At 36.0% G+C, this 20,817-nt stretch overlaps 1 protein-coding gene across 2 annotated transcripts in view; it reads left to right on the top strand.

Annotated features, from left to right (window-relative positions):
• ST18 (ST18 C2H2C-type zinc finger transcription factor) overlaps window positions 1–20,817 on the top strand; it is a 173,686-nt gene that overhangs the window by 96,554 nt on the left and 56,315 nt on the right. For both annotated transcript variants that reach the window (XM_026097762.2, XM_064507551.1), the window contains 2 exons: window positions 5,594–5,648; window positions 7,562–7,592. In XM_026097762.2, the coding sequence (XP_025953547.2) occupies window positions 5,594–5,648; window positions 7,562–7,592 (86 nt within the window). The remainder of the gene's footprint in view (window positions 1–5,593; window positions 5,649–7,561; window positions 7,593–20,817) is intronic.

Below are 20,817 nucleotides of genomic sequence, written 5' to 3' on the forward strand. Positions count from 1 at the left end.
GTTTACAAATATTATGAACTTACTTTGAAGTTTACCTTCTATAGATGCTCTTGAAATACATCTGAACCAATTATTTACATGTTATTCAGCTTTCTCCTAGAGAAATCAAGAATAGTATTGTGTAAAGTAAAAGTTTCAAAAATAAAGATCTGATGACTCCTTGGTTAAGAATAATCAAAACCATAAAACAAGGCATGTTTTCAGAAATAGTCTTTAAGAACATGTAATTTTTTAGTAATTTTTCTTCTTTCTGACTATCAATGTGTGACTAAAAGGAAGAAGAGGAGAGGAACTTTAAGCCTCAGTACGGGAAATGTTCCTGAAAATTTTGTCTTCAGAGTTTGCTACAGAAATATTTGAAAATGGGAAGGTCTGCTTTTTCACCTCTAGGGATCAGAATGTATAAGCTTTGTCTAGGTGCTGTATGTGCCGTTTGCATTTTCTCACTCTGTACTTCTTGCCTTCATTCTGTCATTAATATTTCATATGAAAAAAAGCTATCACAGAGTGACAAAAAGATGCACTTAACACATATGTACACAAATAGCTAAACACAGTTCTATACTATTGGACAGACTGCAGGAAATTTTCTTGCTTTATGATTCATTTTTAATAATGTTTTTCTTTATGACTATGATTCCCTTTCTAGATTCTTAAGTCAGTTGTTGAAAAGAAACATTAAAGGATGGGTGCCAAAAACACTGAAAAGTTTCTCCAACGGTATTCTTTATAGGGAGAGGGACCATTTTCACACACAGCACCATCTCATCTTGGGGCACAGTACAGCACAGATGTGTTCATAGCGCTTAGCAGTGTCTGGCTTCAGCTTTGAAGTTTGTGGTTTGTGTTTGAAATTTGAAGGATTTCTGTGCCTTAAAAGTCATCATTCTTTTCTACCTAAGTCCATCGGTCTAATGACAGATGTACGTATTATCTCTATACCAACTTATGTATGGATGGCTATATACAAATATACAAATAATACAGAAAATCTATTTTTTTTCAGACCTCTCAAAATCAGACAAAATTTGTCCTAGAGAAGTTGTTTGCCAGATTTCATTTTGAAAGTTAGACCTAACTTTTGTTGGAAAACCACAGGGAAACATCAATTTTTATACTCCTTACCACTAGATTAACTGGTGATTTTCTTCTGTCTAATTACATAGAAGGAAACAGGCTGCCACTCCAGGAGTCTGAAGCTCACGCAGGGAAAGTCATGCTTGTACAGAGGTTATAGTAGACGTTAGAGGGTGCATGGCTCTTATGTTAGCTCTTTCCAGGAGGTGCATTTCCCTTTTTTTGTATGTCAGGAGTACCTGCTTCCCAGGTCATGCTTTTTTTCACAGTAATGTGCTAGTGGTTCAAATCAGTTTCTGAAATTAAGATTTAAAAATGTGCAAATAAACTGAAAGAGTCATTTTATTATTATAATTATTATTGTTATTAATTTCATGTGTCCTATTTCAGCTGTTAGTCATATTCTTGGATCCCATTATGATATCACTTCATGCACACATGCACAGATATGCTCCAGGCATGCATAAAAACAAACTGAGAGCCAAATCCTGATTCTCTCACTCAGGGAAGTATTTCCAGGTCCTTCCCTCAAGTATTCTGGCTACTCTGAGATGGTTCAAACAGGAGAAGTAAAATTTGATTTCTGTAGCCAGGAACTTTGAAATAGTTTGCTCGGCAAATAGGATTGCTGCTATTCCAGCAAACTCTTCTGGATAAAAATGAATACCCTGCAGCATGGTCATAGCAACTTACTCCCGTTTCAGTCAAGCAGAGTTTGTCAGTGTCTCCAATCAGTTTTCTGCCATATAGTTATTGACTTAGCCTTATGTCTCAACCGATAATGAAGGAAAGGTGAAGGGAGGATCTGTTTTCAGATTCAAAGTAAGTTCAAACAAAAAGCATTTGTAAAGTTAGTGAGATTTGTCAAACCATGCTTTCAGAAAACAATTCAGCATCAACATCCAGAGTGAATTTCCAGATCACAGAAGTAGGGCGTTGATGAAGGAACTCTAAGTCAGGCACTAATTTCTTAGCCTGCTTTCATAATGATCCAGGGTTGCATATCTGCTCATCTGTGTCTGTCTGCATTTCTGACTGTGTCTCTCTCACTAATTCCTTTCAAGTTCATTAACAAATTTCAGCTAATTTTGAATGGAAGGTGTTTGGATGAGTTTAAATCACATCATATCAGAGAATCTAATTATAAGATGTAACAGTACAGTGGAATTAATTCCCCTCCTCGTGGAACTATTTGTTATTATTGGATGTATTTTTCTTCAGGAAGTTTGCCCTTAAAACATATCAGGTTGCAATTCCTGACAGAATTTTCATAGGAAGTACTTAGATATTATCCTGATGGCCATGATTGCTAAAAAAATTAGTAGAAACATATCAACATAAGGATTTTTCCACACATGACATTCTGTTTCTCCCTTATGGCTTCTTCTCTCAAGACAACATGTATATCTGAAGGGAGGGCTGGCCATGTTGAACTTTGAGTGCACCCAGCACCTTCCACGATCTGTCCAGTCTTTAGTGTATACAACGCTAATAAGAAGATATGTCTCCCAAGTTCACACCCAGATAACAGTTACCTCTAAAAACTTTAGACAGAAGTTCTCATTTAGACTTTATTTCTTTTGTTCTTTCATGTGTGACCTGAAAGTTTGAATAGTTTGCATTTACTGTCGGTGACTGTAGTTTTGTATAAAACAATCACTATGTAGATAAAAATAAGAAGTGAGGAACTTTTTTTCACTTTTTTTCAATTTCAGGCAATCTCTGAAAGAACTAGCAAAACCCAGGGCTGTTGCATTCAAATTTTCATCACGAGAGGTCTTTTTGCAGTCACACTTTTAAGATTCCCCAGCTTTAATTTTCAAGGAATTCAAGTAATTTTCAAGGGGGATTTTTCAAGGAATTCAAGTAATTTAATGCAGGGGACGTTTTGTAAGTTGAGCTGTTCTTTATGCAACACAGACATTTAGAAGATGATTGTTTTACAATGCAGTATGCACTAGGCTAAACAGTCCTATCAATTGTAGGTTTTAGTTGATTAAACATCTCTCATAATTTCAAATTATTACAGGAAAGAAAATCAATAGAAAAATCACCTACATTGATTTTATTGTTGGTTTTCACTCATTGTGCAGTTTTTTAAATATTCATCACAATGCAATGTGCTATTTAGACCAAAGTAACTGCTATTCAGTAGAAGCAGTGGACACTTTTTGTTTCATAATTAAAAGAGCAGCACTATGATTGGTGTGGTATTTATTATGAAATGATGACAAAGGAGGACCAGTGGTTTTAATAGTTTTAGCTTACAGGAGCTGCTGTTAATTTTGTCTGTAGAGTTGCAGGTGAAATAATGCTCAGTGGATAAATAGTCTATATTGGTTTAACTGAACATAATATATAGTGTGTTCTGGAGTTGTTTGTCTCAATAGACTATAGTAATCAAAAGTAATGAACCTATTATGTGCAGGACCTTGGAGAGCATAGAATGGCAGTAAAAGTGTGGCACATAAAAGGTTTATTAAAGGAAATTAAAGTCCATCATTGCCACACCTGCTCCCCTATTATAAGTCTATGGCAGGTCAGTGCCTTCAATCACAACTCAACATCAGAGAACAGAGCCATGTTTCCCATTACCATTGCAGTCACATTGCAAAATCTCGTTCTCCAGGTTTTAAGGATAGTAACAAGTAAAGGCTGCCATCAGCCCCACTATGTAAACACAAGCCACTTATTTTTCTTCCCTGCTAAGAAGGAACATCAAATGTAAATTTAAACAGAGAAAAGATAACATTGCTTGTCTTTGAAATGTGTTGTGATCAATGTATACTTTCATTTCAGATATCACTAACCCAGATTTTAGAATTAGATTTCTTCAAGTACATGAATACCCATTTTGAATGCTTGTGTTCTCTCCTGTAAATAGGTATTTTGATTCCCCTAGCTGCATATCATGTGTAACCATATATAACAACGAACAGGAAAAAGCCAGGAAATTAGAGAAATGCTTCTTTTCCTCTAGAAAGGCTGACTAAACTGTTTTTCTTTCTCAGCTTAATTCTGCTGTGTTCTGCAAGGTTCTTTCAGGTTAGACCTTCAAAACATCTCAGTTATCTGAGTCACATGAACCTAAAAATAAAGTATCCTCAGATTTTCAAACTCTATAAACTGAAAAGCAAAAACAGAGCTTTTTGCATCTTCTCCTTATAGGGTAAATCAGTGCTGCTGATCCTCAGGAAGGATGAAATAATAGGGAGGATCTTCTGCTGGCAAGGATTGCCACCTTTTGCCAGGAAAAATTCACAGATGCTAGGTATAGGCAACTTCTAGTATCCACAGAGCAGAGACCCTGCAGCTACTGTTTGCCCAGCAAAGTTACGCAAATCAGATGCTGGTGCCTGCATTTGTTCCTACATATCAATCAGTGGAAAAACATGTGAGTAGCTTTATCCACAGCATGTTTGACTGTCACCATTTTACATGCAGAGAGAATGAGATTCAAAGCAAAGGTAGACTGTAAGGTAATAACATGGTTGAAGAAGGATTGCAGAGTTCTTGTTATTTTGCCTAGTTCAAAATTCTTCATGATAGATTCTACCTTATGTAAGAATTAGGTGTTACTTTTAGAAAGAGTAGGAGTTTTCCTCCTTGGACATGGTCAAAATTACACTGTCATGCAATCTGCTGTATGTCACTGCAGCTCTCCACACCAGAACATGAAATCTTAATCCTTTTGAATTTCAGGGGTTTGTAATAAAATCCATGGATTGAAAACCTGCCCCTACAATTATGGGTCTGGGCTGGATCCAAGACCAGAAGGTGCATATTTCCAGTGCTGGTTTAGATATAGCCAAAATTGTCATGAGAACAGTGATCTTGCAAGGTGACTATTATTTCAGTCAGAAATCTTATGGCAGCAGCTCACTTTTTTTTTTTTTTTTTTTTTTTTTTTCTGTAAAATCCAAAGCTGAACCCAATCTTCTCCCAAAAACTTGTACAATGTGTAACTTTCTTCTCACCAAAAGCATACTTAAGAAGGAAAAGATTTTAGTGGTGAAGTATTTCATAGCTGTGCATATGTAGTTATGCATAGGCAAGTAAGAGGGCTCCACCCTTTAAGGTTTGCATTTGTCAGAGACACATGTTCGATTGCAGCTATTAGGATATGCCTCACTTGCAATGGTAATGCTGGGCAATGGTGGGCACTGGGGCTTTCTGAGACCTGTTCTTCAGGGAAGTGGATGCTGAAAGCAACAGTCGTAGAACACTGCCATATCTTACCTTACGTCTTGAGCTAACACCTGTAGACCTTGTCATTAAACCTTAAAGTGTCACTCATAACCATCACTTTGTTAAACAAATCTGTATCATTAAAGGTATCTCCTAGGTATTTACTAGATAGTCACAGATGGCTTTTTATCTCTTTGACAAGTTTAATAAGGCATGATTATTCTTCTTTCTATTACTGTCTAGCCTTTGGAAATGTGAAAAAAGCACTGGAGACTTTTTTTCTCAATGGCAAAGGGAATGAATTAAAGACTTTGTGTTAATATTACAGATGGATGCAGATGGGGAAAATAAAAAGCTGCGCACACGCTCGAAAGGAACCAAGGGTGAGTTAGCAAGCATGTTCCACGACCCTGTGCCCAGCACACCATGAAATATGATAGTTCCTGTGCACAGTCCCTAATGTGCAGTAAGAGAATGTGCAGCTTCCGTAGGGCTGCTTTTTTAATCAAGGCAGGACACAGACTGCTGGCATTAAGAGGCACGATGTTATTAGCTACAGTTTAAAGAAAAGCAGAAAAAAATCTACTGTATGCTATTTTCTTTGAGCTATTTCTCAAAGAAAATAAAGGTTATGCTTTTTATTATGCAAACAAAGATTTTCCATAGGGAGTAGAACTAGACAACACTGAATGCATGCCTTCAAAATCATGTGGAAAACTTTATCTCAGCCAACTGAATATTTTTCTGTCTATTGCCATTAATTGTCTATAAAATATCTGCATAAATGGTCCAGAAGTAAATTTACTTTAATCAAAAGGTGCAAGTGTATGCGGTAGAGGAGAACCCTGTGTTTTTCTTTTAAGTACTGGTACTTGTGTTTCATTTTGCAAAGTTATGACATAGTTGTATTTCCCAGCTATTCCTCTCTTTTTATAAGGAACAGATGGAAATGGAGTACTGAGAGATAAACAGGCCCTTAATGATCTAAACATCTGGAAAACATGATTGACTAGCAATACACTCCTTCCAGGAAAATAACTTTTTATTTTAATTTATAACACTTCTTGTGACTGTTGATAATGGGTGGAAAATGCAGATATGTAAAAATAAATGTCAAAGTTTTGCCTTCGCTGTGAGCGTTTTTGCTTATGACTATTTCCAGAGGTACAGAGCACCTTCCTTCACTGATTTTAACGGGAGCTGTGCACTCTCAGGATTATGAAAAACAAGGCAATTTGATTCATTGTTGCAACTCAGTAGTCCTATATTGTTAAAATTGTGCCTTCACCTTCAAGTTGTGGTCAGAATGAAAAATTAAAGTGCAGTTTGGTTTAATTCTCTAGTTTCATAACACCAAAGAGCTGAAAACTGCTAGACTGCTAGACTTACAAAAAGACAGAGAAGTGAATAGGAGTGCCACCAGCCGCCCACAGACAAGGGGATAAAAGTAGAAAGGTTTTTCCTTAAAAATATAAGCATTGTCATATCAAATCTTTGAAACATCCCTCACTAATATTGTCTGAAATTAATATAGAATTCCTATATATTTAAAAAGGACAAGAACAGAGGACCTGAGCAGAGTTACTGAACAGGAAAGTTACTTACATTGGAGCGTTAGAGTATTCCTTCTCTGTTGGTCATGACTGTTAAGAGAGTCTGACTGACTTTCAGTTAACAGACTTTAATCGTTATTAATATAGGATTTAACCTTCAAATCTTTTTTCCTTAAAAAGCTAATTAAACTTTTTTTAAGAACTTATGGATTGTCTTTCTCTGTATTTTTTAAACACATGCACACACGTGCATATGAATTAATAGGTCAGGAACATTTTCCCAGAAGTGAAACAACAGAAGTTGCCTGTGCAACATGAGGACTCTTTAGAACCACCTGTTGGCTTTGTCAATATGCTGTACATCCTTGTGTGGGCAGGTATTTCTAAACACCAGCCTTCTTCACTCCCAAGTCAAATTAACATTCGGTAAAAGCAGAAATTTCTCATCATGCTTTCAATAAAAAACAGTGCTTTCCTTTTTTTATTTTTTAGTTTTTGCATATTTTCTCTGCTGAAGATCATGCTCTGCATTTTATACATAGCTTATCTAAAGTAATGGTGGGAATTACGTGCTCGGTTAACGTTTGCCAGTAGTAGCTATAGTCCTGTGGTTAGCATGACATAATCACCTGTGTTTTGATAGCCACTCCTCTGTCATCACAGATAGGCAGGTGCAAGGTTGCAGAAAGTCGAAGTCTGGAAGTGTAAGCTAATTCATTCTTTCCTTCTGCTTTTATTAACAGTTCAAGTGGACTCTATAGCTCAAGAGCTCAGGTAAGAACTACATGAGTTTTATTTTATGATTACATCGATGAATTCATACCAAGGATATTGCTGTAAAACAGAGAATCCAGTAAATGGTGTATCATATAGAGATTTAGCATGGATCTGACAGAAAGTACTTGATACAGATTCACTTTTTAAATAGTCCCAAAATAAAAGCAAAAGGTTAGCAATAATTATGCAAGTATAACCAAAAATTAATGCAAATTGGCAAGATTCTGTGTTCTCTTTATCTTTAGTGTGAGTCAAGGCACAGAACAAACAAGCATGGTTTCTGGTCAGTCTTTCTTTTTTTCTGTAATAAATATTGTAGGAGGTTAACATCTGAACATTCTAAGAGATATTAACCGTTATAGGGTTTTGTAAACTCTAAATGCACAAATTGCTCATTTTTCATCAAGTACCTTGTGAGATTCTATATTTTATTGAAGTAGCAGAGAATACTTTTCAAATTTGCATAAAGCATGGCTGTCCAGTCAAAACCATAAATTCTGCAAGAATATTTCAGATTGCTAATAATTTAGTAAAATTTTAATATCTAAATTACATATGCCTTGTATAAATATAGCAAAATATAATGACTGAGATCTCTTTTATTTAAAAATAGCAATTTTATTAATATGTGCACTTAGAACAAGGTATGGAAAGACTGGTATATTCTTTAGCACTGAGTCCTCGAAAAAGAACATGTACCATCAAATTCAAGTTTATCACTGGGACAAGATCTCTCTTCATGTTGCAATTGAAAAAAAGTAGTAATTGACTTGAGCATACAGGATCCCTCAAAAAATATTTACAAGTGACTGCAAATCCCTACAGTTATCCCTCAAAAAGTACAATGAGCTAGAACTGCAAAATAAATACTGAAGACATTTTTACAAAAGCTCTTAAGAGTTTTTCTTAAATTAACTTGTTATGGCTACACTCCTTCATCACGCACACTACTGAGCTGCTTTGATAATCATTGCAGGCATCTGAAACACACATGCTTGTGGGCTTATCCATCTAGGGAACAGAAATGCCATCATATGATTTATCTGGTCAATCAAAATGCCACGCTCTCTTTTATATAGGGTATGAAATAATTACAGCAAGTTATTTACAGTTAAGCCATATAATATTTTAAAGTTTTATTTTGTTGTAAAACTGAGGAAATTATAAGCTGCTTTTAGTTATTCCATGAACAGAAGCAGAGGCTAACTTTTCAGATAAATTATTCATGGTGAGTCACTCATTCAGCTGTACCCTGAACCTCATTTTTCTGTATAGCTTCAGTTTCCTGAGATTTAGTGCTTCTCCTTTTTCCTCTGTGCATCCCTAATTTATGCACCAGAAGGATGCATTAATCCGAAGAGGCAGTCATCCAAAAATGAGAATGGTCCATGTGTTCCTAAGAGAAAAATGTTTGAAAAATAGAGGATGTGCAAGTTTCTGCAACATCAGGGAAGCTGTAATTTATGCGTTATCAATTTATATAGGTTTTCCCAAGCAATTTTACTGTTCCCTGTGAAACACATGCTATCTTCAGAACTAGTGTCACTGATTATTCTTTCTGTGTTTAATACCTCTACGAAGAACCATACATTGATTTGAAACACTGAACTAAACAGTCAACAAAGCCATCGCCCACTCCCTAACTCAGTATTTGTAATTTCTACAATATAAAATTCTATAATGGGTTTCTCAGCAGTCAAGTAGCTCTATTGGCATACAAGGCAGGTGACCAACTTTTGTGAACCAATTTGTGTATGAAAAATGTGTGAGAGAAAGAGAGACGGGGCTGCTTTTTGAGAAATGTAGCCTATGAACCGTATTCCTATTACTCATACCCATATTATTGTGGAAGAACTATTGAACATTCCTCAAGAATTAAAAAATGAAATAGTCTATTGTATTCCCTGGATACAGATATTGGAACCACTGTCTTTTCTGACCAAGGTTCTAAATGCCTTGTTGGCTGAGAAATTTAAATCCATGCTTAATTAATTTCCCCTTTTCCCCTGGCTTATCCTATCTGAGAAAGCACTTTTGCACTCCTTACTGAGTTTCTGTTACAAAGTGCCTTGGGATACTTCTACATGAAAGGCACTACATAAGCTTACATGCTCGTATTGTATTACTATTAGTTTCATAACATTGATTGGTTCTAGAGCATTTGTTAGCCTTTCTTATTCTGCAAGTTGTGTTTCCCAAAAGTGGAGAAGGAAACAAATGAAAAACCAAACAATGAGTTACAATCACTGAAGTCACATGAACCAATTACATGCAATGATACATGAAAATTTCTCTTTTCTAAATTTTAAGGATTACCTTCTTGCTTAATGGAATTCAATGTCAAAAATTTCAACAATTTCAAGAAAGCCAAGATTTCACCCAGAAATCTGGCTGTGATTTTAATATTTTCCATCTTTTTATGAGAAATAGGCCCCCCTTCCTGCTTAAAAAGTCTATTTTAAGGAAAATATCACCTTAAGGCCAAGGTGGGTTTTAATTTTTTTTCTATTAAAATAAATAAAAACGATTTTGCATTGCACTGAGTTTTTGGAGGACAGTACTTTCCTTCCAGACACTGAGCATCTGTGTACGGTAGCACTGCTGTTTAAGTGCCAAACTTGCACTGGTTTCATATAATTATATTCCCTGAAGCATCCCAAATTTGAAAATTATCTAAATATTTTTTTCACACATGCATATAGTTACTATTCAGGTGTTATTAGTTCACATTTATAAGACTTCTTTTACTGTATATACTGTACATGTAGTAGTGTTTAAGTGTAATTTCCTAAATTTAATAAGACATCAATAATCCTTCAGTACAGAACCATTTTCTCTTCCAGCCTTAATTATTTACTTATGAACAACATGGTTTAATGTTCCATGTAGGAACATAGTGCTGGGGTCATTCCATTGGTACAAACTACCCACAGGAAGCAATGAATCTTTTATCACAACCTAAACATAACAAAACATGATATGTGTTTGAAGTGAGTGCTGAAGCCAGGAGCTCTCTGTCCCACACATTCAAGTTTGCATCTGACATCCTTCAGGCATAGCATCTCTGTTGACTCTGTCTTCTTCAGAAAACAGAAAGAAGAGGTCTTCTCTTAGCTGATTTAGTCATGGACCACTGAAAGGACCAGGACCTTCAGCTATCTTCAGGGTTAGAATGAAAACCAAAGGGAAATGAGGAATATTGGTGTGATGTATTCTCATTACTGTGTTCAACTTAACAGATGGGATACACTATGATGAACCATCTGTAGGTTGTGGAATGACATCTGGGTCAGACCAAGGAAGAGCAAATTGGTTTGATCTAAGCTTGGGATTACAAAAGCATGGATCACTTTGGCTAGGTCCATATATGAATAGAAAGGGTTCTATTTCTGGGTTAGCTACAGGTGAAACCAAGTCTTTCTGGCTTCTGTCACTAATGATTAATGAAGACTGTACAAGACACCAGTGTTTCAAGTCACAGAGAACAGACCTGCTCTTTGATGGCTGCAGTCACACTTCCTCTGACTGTCTATAGTCTTGGAGCATTTAAAGAAAAGTTATCTTTTACCTGGGACTCTTGATCCTGTTGTTGTGAGACATGTTAGATACTCAGTTGAATTGGTCAGTGTGACTGAACTAGATATGAGTGTCTTGAATGTTTTAGCAGAGAGAGAAATGATAGAGCAGAGCTGTCTGCATTTCTTTGATAGAAGGAATAACTGGACACTTCACCCTTTACTGCTGTCTCTTGATTAGTAGAAAAAACAAGGAAGGCAACACTGCAGTCAGCAGTTCTGAAGTATTTCAAAAGGTTTTATTTTGCTAAAATGTATGCCTCACCTTTATACAAAATGTTTAAGATGTATCTCAGTATAAATAACAGTATTGGCAGCAAACTAAAAAGCATTTTACTAATAGAAGTAGCTATTATTTGTTTTGCAGTGCTCAATATTTTGTTGGTTTCCTTTAAGTATTGGTATGAAGGTAGAGAGTTTGATAGATAGAAGATGATATGACCACTCAGAAAAAGTTCATAGCATGGAAGAAAAGGATTGTGCATGTCTAGATGCATTAAAAAGGAAAGAGTCATCGTTAACTCTTTTTGTGAGCTTCACAAAATAAGTAGGTTTTTAAGAAGTATTTGTATGAAAAGAAAGTAGTAGCCTGCCAGAGGACCTGAGAAAGAGGTAGAAGTAGTACTTAGATGATGGAAGGAGAAGCAGGCACATTAAATAGAATCTAGGATTGGTGGCACAAAAGGGTTCAAAGAGGTTCCTCAGTAAGAATTGAGATGATGCTTGATTTGTCTAGCTATCACCTTCATGGCACCCTTATCCCACAGAACTGCTTGGAATTGAGACAGTGGCTGAGAAAGCCGTTTGTTATTACCCTGCACTAAGAAAAGCTGTCAGGTTTGGATTTTGTTTCTGCTTTCACAAAAGCTGGTCTTTCACTCAAGTAGATTTTCTGGAAAACCCTAGTAAAAAGCACATTTCTTGCGATACTGAGTAAGCATGTTTGGAATAGAACTGAGGTGGACTCTTCAGTGTCCTGGAGACCCATCTGTCTCCCACTGACATAGAGTGTGGGACCCCCATAATTTCCAATGTGCTTTGCAGAATCAAAAGGTGTCCTTGAATCCATATAGACTTAGTGGTAAATTCAAAATGAAGCTGGTCAAATTCCATAGAGCTGTATTAGCTGTCAGGATGTTTATCCTGATTTTGTTTAAGAAATCAGATAGACAAGTCTGAGTTTGACAAAAAGTCTTTCCTCCTTGAAAATTGGGTTTTGACAGCATACTTTCCCAGCTATCCTCGCCAGTGTTCCCTATGATTGTAACTGGCTGGGACAGGGTCATGCCAATTTGTCATTCAAATATTTCTTCATGATACATCTAGATTAGGCATTTCATCTAAAACAAAGATTTGTATCCTGCTGCTTTTTTTGATAACTGCTCTTGAATTAAAGAACAGACATACATCTTACGAGCCTCTATTCCCACTGTTTGGGATTAGAACTTCAAGAGTATCTACTATTTGCTCTTTAGCTAGGGAAAGAGACTTCCTCCCTGTCCTAGTCATTGCAGAAATTAAAATGGTTATGGGGCTTTAAAAATTTTCATCCTCTGCTTCTTATGCCATGACTTCTGGTATAATCACAGTTTCTTGACAGTGGTGCTAGATTCTTAAGGAATTCAGGCTAGCATGCTAGTCAGTACTTTCCTCAAAGAATCTGTGAAAACTTATGTTTTATGCTGGAGAAAAATGATTTTGAAATTGATATTTGATAAAAAGTACTAAACAGTCAAGCATAAACAAACCCTGAACAGTCAGTATGTGGTGCAGTGTGAGGCAGACGTAAACATATGCTGGTCACAGAATTAATAAAATAATAGTGCTGAAATTCACCTGTCCTTACTATGACATCCTGTATGTCAACCGTTCTCACCATGACTAATAAACCAAGCATAAACAGAAATTGTAACTGCAGTAAAGTTTATGGGACTGTTGTGTCTAAGATCCTCCGTTGTTTCCTTCTTTATCTTCTAGTCCCTCTTTAATTAACCATCAAACTGTGAAATCTACAGTACTGGCATCTCTTCTCTTCCTTTCCCTCTCCCTCTCCTGTTCTCCTCACTTCCTCTCCTCTTCCCTTCCCAGTGCTCTGATGAGTTTTTGGACCCGAGGCTTTTTGCGTTTTTTGTAGTCCCACATACTTTCATACTTCAGAAACAGGTTGCTCAAAATCTTCAATATTGTAAAAACATATTACCAAAACAATAACCAAGAAACAAATAAACATAGAAAGAAATTCAAAATTCAAACATTTTCCCCCTCAAGTTTTCTACCTTTATGTGAGTGGGTTACTGTTTGGAACTGTTGTATAATGAACATCAAATAAAACATTTTTCCTTTGTGAAATGTCATTCTTTGAATGAGATTGTAAGTGGTTATAAGAACAGCCATTCTTAAAAATAGTTATCATTATTTCAGTGAGGAGAAATAAGACCAGATGGTTTTAGGTGATCACAAATAATGACTTTAATATTTTGCAGGTAACCCTAAGGTTAATAGTTGACTTAACTATTTAGTGAACTGTTCCCAATAACCATTAAGATAGCTGAAGTAGGATCTGTATCTCATATTGGTTTTGAGACATCAGTGGCTGGAGCTGTTAGTTACAGTGAATCATTTGCCTAATTCCTGTGTGTATTAGAACCTTTTAGTCTAAGCACTGTGACCTATACCTTTTTCTCCTGGATTTATTTAGAACATTTAAAAGTTGTATTTTATGTCCAGATTTCCATTTTAGTCTATTTTGTTGATACTTTATGTGCATCTGTGTTATTTTTTTATAGGTGATACTAATACCTTTCTTCAATAACTAAGGCATTAGACAAGTTGCTAACATATTATTGGCCTCTCTTAATGTGTACTATGTGCATTTCTAGCTGACACCTGCAACCTCAATGTCTTTTTTTCTCCCACCAATATATTTTATCTGGTTGTGGTTTTACAGTTTTTGTCCTTGAAGTCTCAATTTAATATAAAGGAAAGTAATGATTAATTATTGTCATTGTATGCTTTTCTGTTACGCTTAGTTTCATAATATATGCCAAATCCACATCACTTTAATTATGTCTGCTAGACAGGCAGATAGCTATTTTCAGGGTTTTTTTCTACCTGACAACTTGTTGCATCTTGTAATGTTCCTTCCCGAGCATTCTTGAACTAAAAATTTTCCATTATTTAATGTATTCCATACTTTATCATTACTTTTTCATCTATGTATTTTTTTATTCCCCAAGAGTCATTTTCTTCCCCATCACAACTTCTGTGTCTGTCAGCACACAATAACTGTTATCATCCCAGTCCTACACAGGCATTTAGAGTTGCATATGCCTTAATACCTTCTGCTGGGTGACAGAATGCCCCAGAACATTATAGCCTCAAACGCTGTTTCCTCTTATGGCTGATCTTTTCTCTGTGGAGAACTGCAAGCCATATAGAGATTGTAATGCCAGCCAGTGACTTCTGCCTCATATATACCAATCGTGATTTAAATATTATGGCTGGCTCAACGGCTCTGTCTGACTGATATCAGGGGTGGATGTAGCCAGGCGAAAGCAAGCCAAAACAGACTGTGGACAGCCTGGAGATATCAAGGAAGAGAAAAGAATACAGCCATGGGATCTCCTTCTACATTAAAGGGACGTACTGGGTTCTGACCGTGGTTTGCTTACAGTCCCATTGTCTGTTGCGAAACAAACAAAAAGAAATAAAGTGTCTTATTTTCTTTTTACATCATTTCTAGACAGACTGTAGTTGCAAGTGTGATTTTTTTATTTAAGCATTTGTTGGCATCAGCAGGCTGACCACTCATGTGCAAGGCTTTCTTAAGCCAAAGATCATGTGGATGAACTGTAGTTCTTCCTAGAAACTTAATCCATTCTAAACCAAATTCTTGGCTAGGGTCTCACTGGACTTTGTTGACCTACTGAACCTGGGCAGAATGAGAGATTGGAAAGGGTCCAGATCTACAACTCTACTCATATAGAATTCTTGGTCTGTATTTATACGACTTTAGCATCAGAGTATATGATACTCTATATAAAAAATATATGCTGCTGTACGTATATATCCTATATTTATATTCCTATTTTATAGGAATAACAATCTGAGGAAGACCATCCGTTTCATTAACATAGTATTTCAATTAGGGCATTTATATACATTACTTTATATATAATCTGAATATCCTTATGATCCTACAAGCTCTTAAACAATAATAAGAAAAACAGAAAAGAGAAGAGAATTTAAATCTGTGCTGTCTTGCTCTGACTTTCTTCTCCTGTGGGAAGAACCCTGTTGAAATAGTAAACTAATCAAAAAAAAGAAGTTTAAAGGAAAAAAATCATGTCATGAGCATAATGAGCATATTCTAACCAAAATGTACCTACTGCAGCCTGAAATGTTTGCCCTTTATCCTCAGGCTTCACAGTGAGCTTGAGGATTGGATAGATTTCACCATAACTGCATTCCTTTTCCTGTGTTATTGCTGACTTACCATCACTCTGCTCTTTTTACATGCTTCTTTTATTTGCTCAATCATTTCACAGTCCAGTTATTCTTTTTGGTCAGGTGGCCTATAACATTTAGTTTACTGTCTGAAACATCTCCAAGCTCAGTACATAATGACACAACACCATTACCCATTTATCCCCAGTCTCTTATGGGGGCTAATAAATCCTCTTTCACCAACAAGGTTATGGAAGTTTCTTTGCTTTTCTTATATGTCTTTTTTAAATAAAATATATCTTTCAATATATAGCTCCAGCCAGCTTTGTTATGATAACGTATTTTCTCTACATTATTAGCTGTCCAGTTCTGATACTTTTTTCCTAGCTAAACCTTTCATTTGTGTATATAGACAGGCACTTTAATATCCCCAAGTTACTGAGCTTATTTTGCTCCATATTAGTGTTCATAAATATGAATTTCCCTTTTATCTTTCTCCCATCTATACCTTATGTGCATTCCTTTCATCTTGGTTCAGCCCTGGATTGAACTCCTCACAACTCTGTCATTTTAGAGTAAGAGCATTGGCCATGTACAGCAGTAACCTCTTCTATCTGTAGAAGGTCCTTTAACCCTAAAATGATTGCTGCAATGCACAGGAACAAGCCCTCTCTCTTACACAGATACAACTCATAAACCAAGTGTATGGGTTTGTTGGAGACAGAAGACATGAAATGCATTTATTGTGTTGTCTGAGATAATAAAAAATGAGAAACATTTGTATTTTCTTTTATTATCATTGGAGTAAATCCTGCTAGTTCTGAGCTTCTATCACTGCCATGGTGACATCAGCTCACCAAGTCTAAGTTGCAAGTGATTTTTCCTGACGCATTTTATTGATTCAAGTTCTTCCAATTTTAAGGCTTAGAAATGTTGATGGAAGGAAATGACTTTTAGGTGACAAATTCTTTCTCAAATGATTTTTCAGGAATTCTCAGCTGGAGCTGTTTTCAGCTGAAACTTGATTTTTTTTCATAACCTAGGCTGAATTGGTGAAGTATCACACACTCAGTCATGGAGTCCAAATGTTGCAGATTGTCTAAAAGCTACTGTGGCTAGGCTTACTTTACGAAATACAAGAAAATGTGAATGTTATTTTGAATAACTGAAAATGTGATTAACTCTGACTCCATACTAGCAACCAGGGCAGATGCACGTTCAGCTTTTTCTCAATGATAAGAAATCAGTGGTCCTTTCCAGCACTAGCCTGCAAAATTTCATCTGTAAAGCCTTACATCAGAGTCCTGTTAATAAATGATTTCTTTTTAACATTTTCACATAAAGCCATAAGTTTCACATGGCATAATATTTGGATATATTTCAAAAGCCATAAGTTTCACCTGGCATAATATTTGGATATATTTCAATATTTGTAATAAGAATTATTTAAGAGAATTAGAAAGGAAATTTACATCTTTTTCATGTTTAACTCAGGCTATCAAAGAACTGTTGTTTATCCCTGGACTACAGTTTTCTCAGTTGCACATTCCTGTTCCTTGAGGTTCTTCTGGTTTTTTCTGGATACATGCAATTCCCTCTTCGCCCCCCCCCCCCCCCAACTTAGAAATCTTCTTTCTCATTTTGACTTCTTTGGCTAGGTAAAGTGGTCATTTCATTTAACCTATACTCCAACATGTTCCACTATTCAGGGAGAAATTCTTCATCAGTATACAAAACATCTGTAAGTGTACTTTCATATCCCACAGAATAACACAAGGTTTGGAACTGGGAAGTACCTTTCAGGATAGTCCATCAGAATACAGTGCCGTAGAAATCCCAAGAATATATGTAGCCCATAATGCAGACAAATACAAGGTGTTTGTAAACCTTACAGGTCTTTGTAGGATTGAAATTTGAAGGGTAAAGAGATGGGGTGAAGTCATTGGAGTCTTCTCTTTAGCTGCCATTCTTCGTGATGAAAAGCATCTCATCAAGGAGCTTCCTTAAAAAAAAAGAATGGATTGACCAAAGGTCCTTATTCAATACATAAATAATTTTCTTTATGTCCTCTGTGAGACTTTAGTTAGTTTTGCTTTTAGCACCTATAAGGATTTTAGGATGCAATATAGTAAATGGAAGTATTGTTTGGCTGTCATTTTTTGAAGGACATGAACCCTGTAGATTTTGTGTTCCAATATTCATGGTCAGAAGTAATGCAACTTACTTTCTTCCTTTAGAAAAAGTTGTTCTCTATTTATAAAATCTATGACTAATCCATGTATTTTAAGAGTAGTTTTTTGAATCTAGGATTTGTCTTTGAATGTAGTCAGGATATATATATGCTTTCATATTCATGGAATTGGAAACACCAGCCTTGTCTTTGAATCCTAAACACTTCTTGCAAATCCATCTGATGCTGTGGATTTTCACTCTTTCTGTGGAGATTCCAACTTCTCTCTATGAAGAGACCATATATTAATACCATCTTTATGTCTGTCCTCACTGTTGACAGCAACATAGGCTGATAACACTATCAGTCTCAATTCCATTGAGCTATAAAATTTACATGCACACTTTACAAACAATAAAGGTTACTTAAGGAAACAGAACATAAATCTCACCATCTTAATCTGAAGGCAATGTAAATAATTGAGTTATATTTACTCTCGCCCCCTCCCACCAACTTCTGTTGTCAATCTAAAGTTGCTCTAATTAATAGTACTTATTTGGATTTTCAGTTGCACTGATCAGACTACCCACTCTCTGTTTCATTCATTCCTGATATTGCAGCTCCTTTCATCTACCTTCAACACTTTTGGCTGATGTAAACAATAAAATCAGTGTCCTTTCAACTGTCCTGTGATCAGGTCTAGGAACAGATCATCCCCCTTTCTGTATCCAGTGCTAATAATTGCTCCTGTTCATTGTCACTGTATGGGGAGCTCAGGATTTTTGTGCGTTTTGGGATATCGCACATGTACCTAACCTAAACCTTGAGAAGACATTGCACTAGACAGTTAGAATCCAGCTATGTCTGTCTCTTAGATAACCAGCAGACAGACATAGAAGAGGACTAAGTTGGGGAGACGTTCAAAATTGGTGTTCCTTTTCAGTACTTCTGAATCATTACAGTCTTAAAATTCCTAGCAGAAAATCCAATCATGACAGAATCTGTGACCTGTTGGTTCCTTTGTGAGTGATAAGTATCCTTACGTCTTTGAATATCAGCTTTGCCCTCCTGTAAGAAGAAAGTAGCATTTGACTTCTGCAGTGTCCTAGATCATCTCCAAGTTAGTAAACAAAACTTGATCAAGGCCTAAAGCAACTGGCAATAATTTTACTCACAATATAAATGGTATTTAGGCTAACCTTCTCCTTTTAACTACTAGTGTGAAGTTAAATGTTTCTTCAGATCAGAAGATATCTCCTTTAGTTATAATTCTGGAGTCTAATGTTTTATCTTGTAATGTAGTTAAGTGAACGTCAGAGGGGGATTCAGGCTAAGAATTTAAAATCATTTTCTCCACAAACTAAAACGTTCCACTAATTATTTTTGCACAAATTTGCATTACATAATAAGTGTAAATGCCTTGATATTCAGGGACATTTATTTTCTCTCCTGAAGCTAAGGAGTGTATATGTGATGCAATGTGTTCTGTTCTTATTATTTTATTTGACATCCGTTACAGGCCTTGATGAACACCAGCTGTCAGGCTAACCATACCCCAGGTTTTACCCAATATTCTTAGCTCTGTTATCCTGCTTTACCAACCTGCAGGCTGCTATGAATAAGAAAAAAATTCCCCCAAGATCTACAAGTCTTGCCAACAGATTAATGACAAAAATCCTTGCTGGTTACAAAGTGGTTAAAGGTCAGGTTAAAGGCTTGACAAACACATCACATAGATGTCCTCATTGCAGAAAAGATGGGCATGACAGTTTTCAGCAATGAGAAAAGCTGCATATCATTATGGTTGCTTAAAATCGCTCTAGTCACCCCTCTCTTTCCTCTGAGACATTACCTGTACACTACCAGTGTCTGCCCACACCATCTAAGACATGTTCTGAGCAGAAAGAAAGCAGAGAGAAGACCTAATAAATTTTAAAAAGGTATTATTTAACTTGGATTTTTTTGAACACAAGCAACTAGGTCTTTCATGTCTTATATTTTAACCTCTTGACTCACGCTGTGATAACTGACACAAGATTGTTTTTCGTAGCTGAGTCATTGACTAAAAAAAATCATGACAAAAAATCTGCTCATTATAGATAGTATTAAAATGATTTATTATTCATAAAATTTAAGTACAGTTAAATTGGGAAAACGCATGTATTGGCTTTGGGTTCATAACAAAAAGAGCTTCTCCTGTTTTATGAGCCTCAGATTACCAAATAACCTTGACAGCTGAATCAGTGTTCCATGACAACAAGCAGGCCATTGATAAATAGCAACAAAACTATTAGATGTTGAATTTATGAGATGAGTAATAGAGAAGCTAAATTATAGGTTTACCATTTGACAAACTACAGCTTGACAAATCTCTGCTAACGTCTGTGTGTGTGTGTGTGTGTGTGTGTGTGTGTGTGTGTGTGAATGTACATAAGCAGAAGAGAAAAATAGAAACTTTTTAAGACAAGGATGAAATCAACATGCCATGAGTGTTACAAAGGCATAAATACACTCTTTTCATAGTCATTAGATTCCCAGTGTCCATTATGAAATACTGAACAAGTCACTTCTAAGTGCTTGAAAAAGCTAACATTTGTGAAGTTAGTTTCTCCTGATTTTATTTTCATTTTTACTTTTAAGCACTATAATGTAGAAAAGAAAGAGAATAGCTAGTACTTGGTAGATGCTTAAACTGGCTCTAGTAAACTAATGGATTCCAGCTAAAAGTCAAAATCAGAAGTTTGAAACATCATTTTAAAAAGTCACCAGAAAAGCAAGAGCATACGCTGCTGGAGTTAAAAATCTTTTCTTGGCCTATGGAGAGCAATTTGCACTTCCTAGGAAAGAAACAACAACTGCGGTTTTTCATGGTCCTAGAATCAGAGTGGAAGGTATAAGGAATGAGTTTAAGGAAATTTGAGTCTCAAACATTCACTGACTTTAAAGTGGTGGGAACTATAGTGGAAATCTGAGTGAGTGGCTGCTCATATACAGAAATATATGTATATACATGTACCTGTGCATAAGACAA

The sequence above is a fragment of the Dromaius novaehollandiae genome, chromosome 2 (genome assembly GCF_036370855.1).
Source record: "Dromaius novaehollandiae isolate bDroNov1 chromosome 2, bDroNov1.hap1, whole genome shotgun sequence".
NCBI classification, from domain to species: domain Eukaryota; kingdom Metazoa; phylum Chordata; class Aves; order Casuariiformes; family Dromaiidae; genus Dromaius; species Dromaius novaehollandiae.